The sequence below is a fragment of the Varanus komodoensis genome, unplaced genomic scaffold (genome assembly GCF_004798865.1).
Source record: "Varanus komodoensis strain SLA01 unplaced genomic scaffold, ASM479886v1 scaffold4, whole genome shotgun sequence".
NCBI lineage: Eukaryota > Metazoa > Chordata > Lepidosauria > Squamata > Varanidae > Varanus > Varanus komodoensis.
In genome coordinates, this window is record NW_025335941.1 from 971,700 (window position 1) to 989,975 (window position 18,276).

Consider the following 18,276-nt stretch of genomic DNA (forward strand, 5'->3'; position numbering starts at 1 on the left):
TTTCTGAGTACCTCTTGAACGGATCAGCGACAAGGGCCATGCTTTGACCCCAGAAGTCAAATCAAGCTTCTAACATGCTATTTCCAAGCTTAATAACAAAGGATAACTTTCATAATCAGAATACATAGTATACAGAAAGGTCATAAATCTAAACAAGCCAGACCAGTGCTTTTCCAAGCCACACCAGATGTTCTGATAGCATGATGAAAAATATTCATGTTTAATCCCTTGAACAACTGCCAAGGCTGGATATTCTGAGACATGGAATCTGTATCAAAATCATCATGGGAATGCTATTGTAGGCATTCCACTGTTTTGCTTCAAGGAAAGAACTCATAATGTCTGACTCCATGAACTGCTTTGAAACAATGTCCTTCAAACACTATGATTAACTGAAATGCATTGCAGCAGCAGTTTTCTTGAAAATGCTTGATTTGTCACTGTGGAACAAAGCAAAAGCCAAGTTTCCACAGCATGGCAACCCACCCTGCAAATAAGTGACGCAGCAAGCGTTTTTCATGAACAACCCACAGTGCACCCAGCAGACTATCAGGCTCACACTGGGTTGCCCCCTCTACTTCCCCTTCAGTCCTCTCAGTAATAATCCAGGGAACTTGGTGGCTGAACCTGTCTTGTTTCATATTCCCATTTCAAACATGACTGCTTTCTGGATGCTGCTGCTTCTTAGCCTTTTGCCCCTTTTTCATGGTTTCTTCTACTGACAATTCCTTCAAAGTGCCAAAGCAGCACATTGGCTATCACAGTTTTATCACTTTAATAATCATTTTTTGGCAACAGGAATGTGCACACATACTTTTATAATTTGGGATTTTTTTCAGCTGGTAGTTTGGATGTGTGTAAGTGCATACCTCTAGTTAACCAAAATACAAAGTCTTTTTGTCTTGTCAATGTCCTAGTAAGTGTCTTCTGTTGAAGTGCAGAGGCAACATCCATCCACATTCATAAAGCAAGGCTGCCAACCAGTTAATATGGTGTCACAGCAAGCTTTCAGGAAAGAAGCAAAACTGCCAGGGAATCTTTGCTCACTAAAGTGGGGAGTAATGACATCTCATCCTTAGCATTGTGATCCTTTAGTTTTCAAGTACTGCTTGACAATCCTCAGTACCCTCCATCTTTTCTACACTTACCCATGCCTCTAGGTATTCTGAAAATATAAAATCTACACATACACATTTTTTCCTTGTCAAAAGAAGGGGTTTTGTTTAAGCAGGGCTAGATAGGGTTGCTATCAGATTTCACTGCCACATATGCACATGTCCAAACTACTGAGAATAATAAATAAATATTACAAATGATATTATTGATGCAAATTTCTGGTGCCCAACAATAATTTGGAAAATGTGGCAAACCAGTGACAGCCACTTCAATATGCTGTTGAGACTTTTGGAAGGGCTGTCACTAGAAGACATTACAAAAAGAAAAACAAGGTAAAAAGTGGTGACAGCAACTAAAAGTGGATTGTGATTAGAGCAGTGGGGAGTGAGCCAGTGATAATCACTCCAAAGTGCAACTTGAGCATCAGTGAAGCAGCTTTCATTAGTGGTAGCATGGGCAACCTCATCAAGGTTTTTGTTGCTCCAACTGAGAAGTTCACTCATTGCTTTCTATACATATGATGGGATCAGTCTCCTAGGTTCAGACAAGACAACACTGTAGGGGTTGAACAAATGCAAGAAGCAGCCATGGGTTGTCAGGATGGCTTATTGCCCCAAAAGAAGTCAACTTGCAAAAAACAGTCTGGGTTTGCAAAACATAGCAACCCTCCATGACTAATTACCCACAATGGATCACTGTCATGCAAGGCATGCATCTATGCTCCAACAGAAAGCTGTCTACGTTACAGGTTACACAACAAGAATTAAACCTATTTTGTTCCTTGCTTCTGACAGATACATATGAAAAGATGCTTTGATATGTTAGCTAGGACAAGATATGCCCAGAAATTAATTATTACTTCAGGCTGATTAATTAAAGCTTCTCAGTTTTAAAGCCCCTTCTCATTTTCCAGTAGTTCAAAAAAAGTAAGCAGCCTAAAAAATAGCCTATAAAAGCTATTGCATTTTTTTTAGTAAACAGTGGAATGAACAAATTTGTATGGTAGGTTGACAAATGTTTAACATTAGCACCACACACTTTTTATGAATTACATTAAATATAAACACACTTGTGTGATTTTAAAATGTCATATCGCCATATAATAAAGTATATCAATTTGCTATAAAGTGTAACTCGGATAGTTTTGGAACTATTCAATCATTTCTGCATTTCCGTTCTTTATTGCTGCCAACTTTTCCCCCCTTCTAATGATGACACTAAACTTGTAGAAGTAATATGTCCAAAAATGTAGTCTCCTAATCAGGAAAATACAATAAGCTTTATCAAGTAAGCAGCTAGGGAGGGCAGTGTTTTATCATTTTAGAATAGTTCACAGACTGGATACTAGCCAGCTTTCACAAACTAGTATACAAATGAATGGTGATAAAGAAATGTCTATTCTGTATTGTTCAACTGCAGCTTCTATTTATTTTAGAATTTTAAAGGCTTAAGAAATAACAGAATAACACACCATGTCTTTTCAATTAATTGCCAGCATTCCTACCTCTAATTGTTTTTCATGCAGTATATTACATGATGACTTTACATCCATGGCAGAAAGTCTTACACATCAAATTGTGTGAAAATATTGATCCAGAGTTTTGCATGAGTAGAACTCCACTCAAGTGACATTCCCGTTGAAGGAAGGGGAAGAAACAACTTTCTCAGAGTCTTTTCTCTCATAGAGTTCTATATATATCTCATAAAATCTTACAATGTCGGGTGTTCAACATCTTCAAAAAATAAAACAACCTCCAAATGATTTTTACTCTGCTTGTTATTATCACAAGTAACTGTGATAATTTTGTGGAAATGCAGAGCTAGTATTTTGGTGAAACTAAGGACTGGACTTTCCTATATACTGAATGCCAGATTAATAAAGAATCTTGTGTGTATCCACAGTTCTAGTCACAATGTAGATACTAGTTGTGTTCATATAAAACTCATGCAGTGATTTACCATAATGAATTGACTGAACCCATGAAACATTCACAATGAGCCCAAAAGACAACTGGGTCTATCATGGTTACTTTGCTCCCTCTCCCACTTCTCCCTTGTTTTTCCCAGTGATATCCCATGAAACACCATGGGAACAATGAGTTGCCTCTCCTTGACAGCAATGATTAGCAGCCAGTTTTGGCTCACCAAGTCTCCTGTGGTTGTGAAAACTAACCAGAGAACTGCCTTTTGGATCACTTGTGAGGCAGTCACAAGTTACCTTGTAAGGTGTCCAGTGGATAGTTTTATTATTTTTTCTTTGCAAATGTTTTTTTTTCTATTCTTATTTGTTCCTGGGCAAAATATGGCTCATTCTCTGGAATACAACGGGGTCAACTTCCAGTCTTGGCTGCAACAGTGTGAGGCAACCTAGCTTATGAAGTGGCCAGCCCCCTTGCATGCTGCCCCAACTGAGGATGGAAGTTGACTCAGTTAAACTTCAGTGAAGCCCTCCTTGTGACAGAGACAGATAAGATTTTTAAAAAGATCTTATTAATCCCTGTTGTACAAAAAGAGCTCACTCCATGAAGCACAATGGGGCATAACGGGAGCAGGCATTTTTTCAACTGGCTGTCAAGCCAGCTACAGCAATGTCTACCCCACACTGCCAACAAGAGCCCTTTTGGCTTGTGGAGCTGGCACATGGCAGTAGACCCAGGCTCATCACCACTGACTTGTTTGTCAGCAGTTGCAATCACCACAATGATGACCAGCATGGAAAGCTGCACTTGGGCACTTGCTTGCTGTCTGTATTCAACTAGCTGACAGTAACTCACCCACATCACCACTGGCCTGAAACAGCTGGCAGGGCAATATGGAGTGAGGGAAGCCTCTGACTGTCTTTGCCAAGTGAAAATTTTAGACGAAGTTGGGAAAGTAATCAAAGATGCAGGTATAAGTTGTGTGTGCATACTTGCACGCGGAGTGATAAGCTGAGTGCTAAGGAGCAGAAAGTTGCAAACTGGCAAAACTGAAAATCTTGATAAAGAATCTCTTAAATGACAGGCTAAATGTTGTAAAGCATGAAAAAACACAAGTTTATAAGTTACAAATAGACAGCCAATAAAGAAATGTGTATTTTAAAATTCAGTTTAGAAGTCCCATCTTGACAACAAGTGGTAGCTAAGATGTTACCTTAATAAAGAATGCATGTGACTGTCAGTGATGCAAGGACAATAACTTAGTGTCCATGGGTACACTACTCCCTTCCAAAAGCACCATGTGCACCTGCTAAACCCTTCCTCCCCGGTTGACCTTCCTCTCCCAGTCTCCAGCTGCTCCGTATCTTCCTTCCCTACAAATTTCACCTGTTTTTTCTTATCCCACCATTGTACCTACCTCTGTAGCCTTTCCATCTTGCCTTCTCCCCACTGTCACGCCTCACTGCAGCTGCTACCATGGCTTCCCTTCCTCCTAATACCACTCCAGAACGTTCCTTCCTCTCACACCTTTTCCTGTCCCACCGTTGTTGCAACCTTCTCCCTGCCACCAGTCTTTTCTTTCCCAGCCACTGTGAGCACTTCACCAAGACTTCTCCATTAATCCTTTCTCCTTCCACTGTGTTGCTGCCTCCCCTCCGCTCCCAAATATTTGAAGATAAAGTGCAGTAACAGTTGGGATGAAGTAGAATTAGTTCATGGGGTGCAGGGGGTGGGGGAAGGGAAAAGAAAGAAACAGCAAGGGGGAAAAATAAGGAAGAAGAGTATGCCAGCCCACCCTGACAGCAAGTTTTGGTAGTACCCACACACACGTTTTGACATGTAAAAAGTGCCCACAGACACCAATTTTTTGCTTACTCCTGATATGTACTGTGGCATGGTTTGCATTACCCTGGCATGGTTAACAAGCCATGGTGAGTTATGAACTCCCCCTGCCTCCTCCCCCTGCCCTAATTACTGCCACAGCGGTCCTCCTAACCCAGTGAAATGGCTTGTATGAAGTGGCAGCAATTGTCAAAGAACTCATGGGCTATTGCTGAGCTATTTGAGGGCTGCTTCCCTACCTTAAACCACCCACCATGCCACCTGGGTTTGGATGACAAGTCAAGATCATTAGAGAAGATCACTGAGAAAACCCAACCAGCATGCTTAACTGTGCCTACAAGAAAAGTGTGAAGAACCCCACAAAGAAAGACCAAGAAACATGTGAGTCAAGCAAAGAAACGGCACTCAGGTACAGATCAAACTAACAGGGCAAGTATATCTTGGTATGATAACCAATAGTCTAAGATATAGTGATATTCCATAGTATCAAATGTTGTATTGATCTAAAAGCAATTGAACAACAAACAACCAAAGAAAACCCTAACATGAATGCAAAAGTGATTGCCAACACAGAAGGCAAGTTTATTTCATGCTATAATTGGATCATGAACTACAGTGAAAACATCTGCAAGCAACTTGACATGAATATTAAAATTAAATCAGTTTGTAGAGGAGGTTGCAGAAACTGGACAAGCACTAGAAGGAGCAGTTATTTACAGCAGTAGTAATGAAGAGAGATAAGAAAGTTTTCCAAGGTTGGATTATACCACTTGTTATATTCAAGATATCAAAAAGACTAAAAGAGAAAGGAGACTATATGCTAGTCATGGGGAGATAATGGGACTGATAAGACATTATTACAAATTGAAGTAGTACTGGACTAAATGTCCTTCCAACTTCTGAATGGAAGATAATAGAGTGGGGAAAAGGATATTAGTAATATAGTTTAAGGAGTCAGGAAGTATCAGAACCTTGAAAAAATGAGGGAAGAGTAATTAGATACTGTAGCCCGGGGAGCATCCCCAGTAGAATATCTGATGAGATATATTATAAATAAGAGTGTACTCACTTGAGAATCATAGTCATGGTTTCTTTTCTGTCTTTCCCTTGGAAAGGTAGAGTACCAGTGAGCATTTCAAACTGTATAGAGTAAAACTTTCATCAATTATATTAAAGGACCTGGACAAAACCTATTTTTGACATAACTACTTAGCAGAATTCTTAAAAAAACAATTTGCACACGTCAACCAGGAGCTCTGCATAGCAATGTTCTGAAGTACAGCTTTTAAATTCATAGGTTTAACACATCTATATTTAATACAGCCAATGTATTAATATTCTTCCAATTTAAAATTTGGGGAAAGATTACTTTTGGTTGCAAATTTCTAATTCTATTGTGCTATTGAAGCTCCAAAAGAAAAAAGAAAAAGATGCTTTTAATAAGGCAAACATTAAATGTTGCTAATTTTAATTAAGATAGTGATTTTTTCTTACATCTAAGCAGAAGCAAAGTTGTTATGTGATAGTTTATGAAGAACCTAGCAGTATTAAAATTAAAAGGAAAGTTAAAATGATTGTAATTTCTTAACCAATACAGCAGGCATGCAAACACCTACACACGTTTACTGTACATTAGTCTGAGTTGTTCTTCTTTTATACAAGGAAGTTTCTCTGAAATACTTATTTATAACTATATTTCTCCTGACCATATTGGGGTATCTCAACTTACTTTAAAAATCAAGATGGAATTAGAAATAAAATTAGCAAATATAGACTAAAATGCAAGGTGGCTGGATTTGAAACTTTTTTGTACACTGAAAAAAACTAAGATCTGCTATATTCTAAATAAAAGTGCATTTTCCATCAGCGGAGAATTTGGTAAAGGTTATTAATATTTCCCATTTGCTTCATAGGCAAAATCATATCAAAAGGGGCTTTTTTTAGCCTTCTTATGAGAGAAGTGCCTCCTTGTACCAAGTTCCAGTCAGATCTAAAACACACCATGTTGGAATGTATTATCTTCCAAATAAGACTATATAATTCTCTTTCTTGCAATACTCAACACATCTATAATCCAATCATAGAAAAACAATTTTGAATATGTAAACAATCACTAAGTTTTAGAATTCAGAAAACATTCATATTTATGTTAAATGATATTGACATACAATGAGATAAAACCTAATTTCTAAAGCACTATAAATTTACTTAGAATTCTAGGTGTATGCATCATTCGCTCATGTTATGAGATTCAAGACATTTCTACTCAATTTCCTAAAACATTTATTAATTGCATTCTTTATAAGAATAATGTTTATAAAACTGAGTGAGGCATTTCACCTAATCATTTTTAAATTATAAGCACTATAAAAGTATTAATTTGGAAAATCATAGAAGACACTCATCTGAGACTCAACATTAAAGTAATACATTTTCTTTACAATTCCTAAAAGGTTTACATGGAAGAAGACAACTTTGATCATTATGTGGGGAGAAGCAGAAATAGGAATCATGAGAGATCATACTGCATCAGATTGTACTGCACAAAAAAAGGATGAATCTTACTTCAACCAATGCCTTTCCCCATACATACCTACTAATGCCTTACAGTGAGCTTCAGAGGCCCTTTTCCAAGTGTCACCCTCTTGTGACATTCACATGAAGTCCATTTTGAATATCTGGGGCACTGTAGGTTCTCACTATATGGAAACCTGGTGAGTCTAGAAAGTTGAAGTGGTTGACAGGCTACCCAGAACATACTGGTTTTTTTAGGTTTACAGGTGGCTTGTCAACCACCACAACTACCCATTCTAGCTGGATTCATATGTAAGAAAAACCTTCATCCCCCGACCCTAGGCTTGGATATTCAAAATAAAAGTACTATCACAAATAAAAGCCCCATAGGGAAATCTTTCCATGGTAGATTCTTGTTTCATGCTAAGTGGGCCAGAGCGTCTGGGTTCAGATATCATATTAATAACCTCAGTTGGGTATTCACAGGTTGTTGATGCAAACTGGACTGCCCATGTGTCCCTGTAATTGTGAGTTAATTAAACCATAATTTGCCTCTTTGACATGTGAACTAGGTTAGTGTACATTTGGATTCTATTCCATGCAACCTATACATGTCTGCAAAAAAAAGTATGTGCTTAACATCAGAGCCTATTGTTTTAACTACTAGTTTTAGGTTGCCAAACTATATTTTAAACATCTCATATTTGTTCATAAATATTTTATAATGCATATATAATAGCAAAAATACATTGCTCTGTAATGTATTGTTTCTCATTTTATATCATGTATCAGTTTTTAGGGATCATATCCCTTCAATATCTAACTACACATATGGACAGAATTGAGCTTATCATAATCTTCGACAGTTTTTTAAACTCATGAAATAATTGCAATATTGCAGAAATTACTGTTGTAAATTGCCTATAAATTAAAAAGAAATGTAACAGCTTGAGTTGTTCTTCCTGCCATGATTTATGCTTGCTATGTATTCTTAGTATGAGAAGGGGCTGGGGGAAGAGAGCATGCATCTCCTTCAGGGAGAGGTACATGAGCTCCATGTTGACCTGAAATTTGCATGACTTCATGCATCACACTGAAACATGAAGCTTCTTCACTTTCCTAACTTTTTTTTTGTACTGAGGACACTTCCAATTAGATTTCACAAAAATAAATGGAATTTCTTTCCAAGAATTGTGCTGAGGATCAGGGATCCAGATATACTAGCATCACTTTCAGTTCAAAAGAAACATACCATCAAGACACCAAATGACCACCAGTCTGCACTCTGTGTATGACCTCGTCGATTAACTACTTCTGGGGCCATATATTCAACTGTTCCACAGAAAGAGTATGCTTTTTTTTCGTGATCAATAGACTCTTTGCTTAAGCCAAAATCTGGAAGAAAAGAAAGCATTAACATTACCAAAACCTCTTAGCACCAGATTCATAGTTTTGAAAATAGATTACTGGTACTTAGTATATATTCCGCCACCACAATATCCCTCTCCCTTTCTAATTCTTTTTATCAGACAAAGCAAAGTATCTAAAAATTATTTACGGAGAGCAAGTTTGCTTTTACATACCTGTTAATTTAATATGTCCTTCTTCATCAAGTAGTATGCTATAAGAGAAATATTGTCTGAAACTTGGGTATATAAATTGTCTTCACAAAACTTAATGATAGAGCATTATATGTAATGATGAGAAGATAATGTAGCCAGAAAGACTATTTCGTATAAAAAAGAACCCTTTAACACAATCTACACAACAAGAAATTAACGATAGCTCTCAGAGCCAGAGAGGCAGAGTGAAGTGGTCAAATCAGATAGCATTTGTTGAAGAGAGGTATTTGTTTATTTATTGGATTTATATCCTGCCTTTTTTCTTACAAGGCAGCTTATATCATTCTCCTCTTCCTGAATTCCTTCAATCTTATTGCCATAGCAATAGCCCTATGAGGTAGGTTGAACTGAGGATCTGTGACTGGCCCAGAGTTACCCGGTTGGCTCCATGGCTGAACATGGCCTAGAAACCAGTTGGCCTGTATTTCAGTCCCACGCTCTTAACCACTACACCATATTGGTTCAGTAAAAGCTTCCTATCCTTACCCATGAGCTCCCTGCCAGCCCCATCCTCCTGAAACAGTGCTCAGGCAACAGTTTGTTGCTGGCATCAGGTGGCTCTTATACTCACCTTCAAATCACCACAGAGACACCAATGCGAAAGGCCCATGACCAAAGATCAAAGGCACCCAATATTGGCCATACACTCAAGCAGGCATTGTGCATGTACATCTATTATTCTGTTCATGCAACATATCTTGGGCAGTGAGTAGGTACCCAGCACAATAGATAACAAGCAGTGATCAAATACTGGAGAAGAAAGCTGCGTCCTGTGTTTCTTAAGCTACCTTGCTGCCACACAACTAGTTTCAATTCTGTTAGCTTCAGTTCATGGAATGACAGAAGGTAGATAGAGAACAACATCTTGTTCTTCATGTGAGGCAAGAAGATGTCTTGGATTCTCTGGACTCTTCTCTTTTACCTAGTACACTAAACCAGGGCTGTAACTATAAATGCTTGTTTTCTCTGCAGAGGTTGTAGTGCTGGTGAATTGCCACTTTTGCCTTTTGCATTGGCAAGTACTAATGACCTTGCACCAACACTAGTTTGCATTCGAGCAGTGTCATTAGAACTAGAACTAGCCACCACTGCATACTATCTGTGAATAGTCCTTAACAGTTTAATACTATGGATCTTTATATTTTGAGAATGATAACAACATGGTAAGGTTCAAAATCATGCACTCTTACTTTTCTGGTTTTAGGTCTCTGTATATTATTCCAAGACTATGCAGATGATCTAAAGCAAGTGCTAATTCTGCCAAGTAGAATTTGACATCCTCTTCTGTGAACATCACCTAAAAAGGAAAATACAGCATTTTTCCTAACCATTAGAATGAATAAAAGTGTTCTTAATTAAAACCTTATCTAGCTAAAAACCTAATATAAAATGCAAAAGTTGCATGTGTTTATAATTATTTAAATAAATTTTAAAGGCACTGATGTTGCCCAGTCAGTGTTTATGAATGTAAGAAATCTGCACTTCAGATTAATAATGATCCGGGGATGTGAAGGCACAACAGAACAGACATATAAAAGCATTGATTCATGGTTACCCCTCGTTGCATGCGAAGAAATCCAGTTTAATACTTTGCTAAATATTTGAGTGCATCCTTTAGAATATTTGAGGGCATTCTCTGCCAGGGCAGTTTCCAGCCATAATTATAATGTAAACAATGCATACCTCTTTGGATAAGCGTGTAAACAAATCTCCTCCCCTGAGAAAGTCTAAAATGAGATATAGCTTCCCTTCTGTTTGAAAAGCTGGTGGGAATAAAACAATGAACATATATCAGTAAGCATAAGATACTGTTATTCATTCATATGTAACTGTTACCATTATTATAAATACTATTTTGCCATACTAGATTAAAAATTCATCCTAAAGTATTAACAAGTAATTGCAATGCCCTAACATTTATAATGTGCTATGATTTTCAACTTTTTTTACTGCACTCTGACAAAACATTCAGCCAGAATCCTAAAGAACATTTGCATGCTGCCCGTGGTGAGCAGGAACTCACTGGCAGATGCAGGGGGAGTACTGTTATATCCAAACCCGGATTCCAAACTGTTTTGCAGATATTTTATGCAATCACAGAAAATCATTTTTAGATTTTCTAAAGATGTCCCATGTTTTAATGTGACACCTCTGTTTGGGTATTCTATTCAGTGTTTCAAGTGACCAGTATTTGAAGAAGTGAAACTCTGTGTAAATGTGTGAAGTATTGCCATGTCATATTCATTTGGGAAGTGAAAGGACCACTGCCAAGTTACTTTTAAGGCATTTTTTTAGAAACTATTTCTTCTGTGCACTCCACCCTAATTAATGACCTCACACTGCCCAAGAACATATTTGTCAGAATGCTTAAGTCCTTATTCTAGATGGTGCCAAGTGTACTGTACATCTGACTACTTACAAAGATCTGGGCTGGTCAACAAAACATTTATACTTCACTGTCTGTAGAGAAGCATGACAGCATCTTAGTCCAGCCACCTCCCAAAACCAATAGTAAAGTATACTAAAGTCTTAGAGGGGGAAAAGGGAAAAAAGAAATAGAATGTCTAAGGGTGGGAGTAGGGAAAATAATTCTATCTGTCTCAGAAAAAGAGTTGTGTAAAATGCAAGCCTGTTTAAAGGAGGACAGAATAATTCTCTCTACAGTATGGAACAGTTTTGGGTTATTATTCAAAGAACTATAACTAAAACATGCCATACTTGATGCTTTATTTTTCCCCCTTTTAAAGTAAAGGTCTGTGGCTGGGATCCAGATTACCAGTTGGTAAAGTTATGGAGGAAAGGGGAAGCAATCTTTGCCAATTCTATCTATAGTCACTTAAGTGACTATAGCTGCTCCAGGATTAGAAGATCTTCCAGAAAAACATAGGAAGTAGTGCTTGGTACTATACAAGGAAGACTGCTTCTTGATTTCCTCCAGTAGGAGCCTCTGCTGGATGTCATTCCCTTCTGTGAATCGAAAAACTCTGGAACAAACTATATACATAGTCTAAAAAGTCTAAATAGCTTCACAGTTAGAAAATGGCTAAAACAGTACAGAAGTCAACAGGAATTCCACAAAAGTTGAACACACAATCTTTGTGGGTGACCAAGTCACACAGCAACTATAGAAGATTATTATTAAAAGAACAACCAAATATAAAAACTGGCACCTGAAAATATTGTTCGGAAATGGAGGTTTATTGCCTATCCAGGAAGCTTCAAATTCAGTCATTTTTGAGAAAGATGGGTGAAGTCATAACTCTCTCCTACGCAATTGCTACTTCAACAAATGGCAGCTGTGCAAATGCAATTGTATGCAAGTACAAGATAGTAGATTATTCCTTAAGAGAACTTGCTGTTTGTTTGGCAGTATCATGATTTTATACATAGATGGTACATACATATAAATAACCAACATGGTTTACCTTTGCAACATTTACTTTTATAATATTGGAAGTATACTGAGCTTACCATAATGTAACTTGACAATAAATGGATGATTAACTTCTACTAAGATGTCACGCTCCATTTTTGTCCGAACACGATCACGAACTATAAAAGATGTTGATTAACATTTAGTTCAAATTAATATTGTTAGCTGTGCATTTGCACTTTGGGGTTTCTGTTTTTTCTCTAATTGCTATATTTGGCTGCAATTTTGGTAGAAAGGCAGGGTACAAATAAAACAAATAAATATACAATGCAAAGAACCCAAGTTTACAGAAATATTTACCTCAAAATGTAATCATTACAGATTACTCCTATATGATGAGACAGTTTTCTAGCTTATTTTCCTGTAAAACTTCCCACATTTCAAATCTAAGCTCACCAAGTTAAAAAAAATGATATGCAAAGTATCCAAGAGATTTGCAAGCAAGAATAATTTGAATTAATGACTTAAGGCTAAATTATAACTTTATAATGAGCTTCAAGTTGTAGCCAATTATCGAGTAGCTCATTAAATATTCATTCAGAAAGTGACTCGATACCTTTAGAAATCTGCTTGCATGGTTTAAGCTGCTTTACTTGGAAGAACTTTTTTTTTGACTAAAACTTCACATGGGAGATGGATTAGAAGGTGTGAGCCATTAGTATTGTCTTTGTACTGCTTGAGGGTACTATCAGCTATTTTGATGGTGCAGGGACACATGGTAGTTGAGTTTGCCTGACCAGCAAACAGAAAGTGAGGGTGGAAAAGCAATGCCAATGAATTATTGCCTAGATATGCTTTTTAAGCTGACAGAAGCACTGATGAGAGAGGAAGTGGTCATCTAGCCACCATGGTGACAGAGTCATATTATCAAAGATTCTGAGAACAGAGCAGAAAACATGCAGGGCCTCCTAAGAGCCAAGAAGATTCTATCATGACCCTACCAGACTGAAATGAGAAAACCCAAAGAGAAGCTGGAGGAGGAAAAACAGGTTGCTGCTCTTTCTCCGTGTGGCTGTCATCACTGACCCAGAGCAATGGTTGCTCATATTTTAACATCCTGTCTTTCCCTTTTGAGTTATCTTCCCACTGTACTTTCATTATCAGGTTCTCCATCAAACTTCTAGCTCAGCTGTGAAACTCATGCTTTTCAAGCAAAACAATGCTGTGAGTGCAGATTATGAGCACTTGTAGCAAAGCTGTTTCTATACAGATACCATTTCATGACAGATTCTATAATTTACCTTTCAGTGTTGCTTTTTTTAGCACTTTCATTGCATATAGTTGCCTGGCATCCGATCCTGAGATTTTTTTGACAAGGAATACCTGTATTGAGTACATGCAACTGTTTTATTACACTGATTCAAATAATCAAGTTGGAATATGTAAGATAAATAGAGTAATATCATAACTTTACAAGAGTAAGGCGGTATCTTCACTAACATACAAATCACATTCATTTCAACTGTGCACAATGGAGAAGTAGACTTATGTTTGCATTCATATTCTACCCCAATGGATACTCGCCATCACAGACCCACCATACCTATAAAATTTAACTGAGGTTTACATGGGTCATGTAAAATGCACATGTATCTTTATGATCTTTATCCAAGATTTTAGGTGCATGGACACCACATGGATAGACTTCAGTTAAAGGATACCTTTTGAGCCATGTATTTAATATACACCCAAGGATGAGACAGGCACTATCTCACTTCTAATGTAGACCCTACTTTTATCCAGCATCCTGAGGTGACTTTCATACCCCAGGTCACATTTTATTTATTCATAGGTAAGTATACATACAAGCTACTCCTTGTCAAATGCATAGAAGTAAACACTGTCCCAAATTTCAGCCACAATTTTTTTTCTATAAAATATGCTTGGGGCATGAAATATCACTAAAATCTGCATAACATCAGGCCATTGGGGAAAATATGTTAACCCACATTATGTAAACCTACTGGATCCCAAAAATGTAATTATCTGCAGGGCAACTTAATTTGTTTTTTATGCCAAATAGAAATATAAACTCCTCCTTCAACCAAAACTGAAATTTACTGAGGAGGAAAGCGTTGTTATTATAAACTGCCAGGGCAATGCATTGTTATTCTGATTATAAAGTAATAAGGGAAAACACTGTTATGCTGATTTATTGTAGACGCTGGAAAGATTCAGTCTGAAGTTACACTGTTTGACAAATTAAAGGTGCAAGTTGACAGGACTCAAATCCCATCGATACAAACACAGTTGAACCTGCAACATAATCCGAAACAATATTATTCAAATACCTGATCCTCCAAATGTTTTAGCTGTCACACCTAGGTTACTGGGCATATTGACTACCCGTTATTAAGAGTGTTATGTTAACTGAGCCTTGAAACAATAAAGACATGTTTGAAAATTTTATTGAATTTTCAAGAAATATATTTAATTTGTACCATTCATTGCAAAACATTTAAGAATAGTTATTCCTGAATATTGAATCTGAGCTAAGGCAGCAAACTAAACAACCATTAAGTAGATTAGAACAAAAGATTCAGGAGGTGGTATTATAAAACCAGTGCATCTATTTTGAGAATTCTGGTCACTACCAATATAGGCAAGCCCATTTGAGCACTGTGATAGCTTGTGCAAATCCAAAAGCTCCTTTCTCACCTTTCCAAAAGATCCTTGTCCTAGTACTTTCAAGAGTTCAAATTGTGAAGGATCTGCTTTTTCATGTCCTTCCTTGACATGATATGTTATTGCAATCTCTTTAATATTGCCTTCATCCTGCAAAATAAAAAATTCAATACTTGGCAAGGATTATTTTAATGGACAGTTAACAACTGTGAATGAATGAATCACATTCATTGATGTAGGCCATTAAAATGGTAAAGTCCAACAGAAGAAATATAAAAGGCAGAGCTATTGGTACATAAATGTATTTTATAGTCAGGACTGTGATCTGAATGATGCATCTTGATGCCTTCTACAATCAGTATGCTTAAGGCCACCTCAGAATATTTAATCCTTCAGTAGGTACTGTGTAATGTATATATTACCTTCTATAAAAATGGTGGCATACATGTTGTTCACCTCTAAGTTTCACTTTGATGCACCTGTGTTCCGTTTTCTGAAACAAACAGTTTGACACATCTTAATTATCCAAAATTAATATATGGATCATGCTATCTGGGAGTATCCATATATTTCACCTTTATGATAGTGAGAATCTATCTGTAACCAACTTTATTTCTAAGAAGTGTTGTCAACCAGACAACTCAGTAATTGCAGTCTGTTCTAAGTAAAACACTGAATGGCTAGCTGGGGATTAATTATAGAACACAACTAAATTATATAAAGGCATATTAAGCATCTAGGAAATGTATGTTTTTACAGTGAAAATAGAACCAACCAAAATCTTGATTCATGCAGTCCATTTCTATTCCTTTTATCCTTTTTTGGGTATATTCTTTATAGATTAAATATAGACAAAGGATTGCATAGAATCATGTAGCAGGTACCTCCCCACCATTTATTCTTGTTTCTGTGAGTTGTTTGATAATAAATGAATGGCCAGGTGAAGCAAATCTGATCCAAACCAGCACTTTTGGCCATGCAAGGAAGTTTCTGTTTAAACAAAATGTTATTTCAATTAGGAAAACAAGAATGTAAAGATTCCATTAAAAGTGCGATTTCAGAAACCCAGTCATTTATATTGTATTGCCAGATATTTACAAAGTAAAAATACAAAAATGAAGGCAAGAGTCACTGATGATCACTGTTTTCCCCAAATTAGAATAGTTAAAATGTGGGGAAAGCTACCTGATATTTTTAGCCACATAGCAGAAGATTAAGGATGGAAGCAAATGTCACATGAGCGGAAATCCAGTTGTGCAATGGCTCTCCCTCTCCCTCTCTTCCTTCTGCATCCCCTGAAAATCTGCACCAGATGGTCTCACAAAGCTCCACAGCAGATTCTGAAGGTGTGCAGGGAAAAGGGGGAATCACCCTTCTTGGTACCACTGACAGAAACAATTCTGTCAGCAGAGAAAGTTAAATGGATTTTGCCTGAATCATTACTGCAATATATTTAGATGTTCTTTAATAATGTTTTTCTAAATAAGTAATTGCTTACTATCAGCACAAATGACTCTTCAAACCAGCTGCCTTGGCGACTGTGTCTAAGTGTTCGTTTACACTTTTACAGAGAAGTGGGGAAAGCAGAAGCACAAGTGACTCACTTCTACTCTGCATTGTATATGAAGGGGGATTTGTGGGTGTTGGAAATATCTGCAAGTCCTACTAAGAATATGACAGGAAAAGCAGAAGTATATGTCTCCTGGATGTGTTCCTTTCATGTTTCAGTGCTATGCATAAACTGACTGGAGTTTCTGGAATGAATAAGAGCTTTTCTAACTCTGCTCACTACTCACAGCATCACTCTTAGCTTCCCAAATCAATGCTAAATTTACAAGAATACAAAATATTTAATTAATACAAATATACTAGGTAAATGAATGCATTCATATTTCCTTACACAGTGGTACCTTGGCTCACGAATGCCTCAGTTCACAACCAAATTGGGTCACAAACAGAAATTTCAGAAAATGTTTGACTCAGATCGCAAACTCCACATTGGGTGACGATTGCGATCACGCCCGTCTTCCCTGCATGAGCGTGACTGTGATTGCATGGGGGGGGGGGGGAAATGGCCATGCTCGTGCCTGTGTTCCCTGCCCGAGTGTGACCATCTATGGTCGCGGTCATGCTCGTGCAGGGAACACAGGCACAATCGCAGTCGCGCTGGGGGGAAGATGGCCGAGATTGTGTCCGTGTTCCCTGCCCGAGCGCAGCCACGATCACATCTGTCTATGGCCCCAGTCACGGTCGCACTCGTGCAGGGAACACAGGCATGATCACGGTCATGCTGGGAGAAGGGGAGATGGCCATGATCTTTGTTGTTCTTTTGTCACTTTGCTTCAAATTTTTGTGATTAAAAAAATAGTTACAGAATGGATTAACCTTATTTACATTGAACCTTATGGGGAAATATGACTTGGCTCACGACCAATTTGGGTTGAGACCAAAGTAATGGAATGGATTAAGTTCATGTGCCAAGGTACCACTGTATACAAATAGTATTTCTCAGTAATTGCCACACTTGTATCCAAGGAGTTCACTGGACAAAAAATATCAGCCTTCCCCAAGGTGAGCAAAGGTAATGCTGTTCAGGAGTTGCAGTCCAACACATCTGGAGGGCACTAGGATGGCAAAGGCTGACATAAGCAGTTATTTTAGCCTCATAATCTCTCTGTGAAGCAAGTTAGGTTGAGCCACTGTTACTTGTTAAAGTCATCTATTAAGCTTCCTAGCAGAGTAAATAATTGAACTTGAGTGCCTGCGAACTCCAATTACTACTCAGTTTCTTGGTGTAAAATATGTAAGCTTTTACAAATATAAAAGGTCCTAGAGTTTCCAAATGGTATTATGATGATCTTAGTAATGGCTATTGTTGTCCCCCCTGCTACCCCCCTTTTTTTTGGCTTCCAACTCAGCAATGATAGAAAATGATATATGGAACAACACCTGGAAAAATGCAGGAAAGGAACTAAAACAAGGGAATTGAAATAAAGCAGAAGAAAACCAGGCAGCTATGTATGTGGAAAAGAAACATCATTGCCATTTCTTTCTTTCACGAAAATGAAACTGAAAAATTGCTGTCCTGTCAAGCAACTGGTTTTAAAGCCCTTGACAACATGAGTTTATATGGTGATAGAAGGGAAATAAAATGTATAATTTCACAGGTAAGAAATTATTATAAACAGCAGTCCTCCTTCAAACA

The 18,276-nt window shown here is 37.5% G+C and overlaps 1 protein-coding gene across 3 annotated transcripts in view; it reads right to left on the bottom strand.

The window, feature by feature from the left end:
* The window catches only part of RPS6KA3 (ribosomal protein S6 kinase A3), a 44,831-nt gene that overhangs the window by 15,538 nt on the left and 11,017 nt on the right, over positions 1-18,276 (bottom strand). For 2 of the 3 annotated variants that reach the window (XM_044442755.1, XM_044442754.1), the window contains exons 3-10: positions 15,105-15,221; positions 13,688-13,769; positions 12,485-12,565; positions 10,697-10,776; positions 10,204-10,310; positions 8,975-9,012; positions 8,644-8,786; positions 5,947-6,017 (exon numbers count right to left, since the gene is read on the bottom strand). In XM_044442755.1, the coding sequence (XP_044298690.1) occupies positions 5,947-6,017; positions 8,644-8,786; positions 8,975-9,012; positions 10,204-10,310; positions 10,697-10,776; positions 12,485-12,565; positions 13,688-13,769; positions 15,105-15,221 (719 nt within the window). Of the gene's footprint in view, positions 1-5,946; positions 6,018-8,643; positions 8,787-8,974; positions 9,013-10,203; positions 10,311-10,696; positions 10,777-12,484; positions 12,566-13,687; positions 13,770-15,104; positions 15,222-15,493; positions 15,565-18,276 lie in introns of all 3 variants that reach the window. The other variant, XM_044442756.1, reaches the window with a different exon arrangement.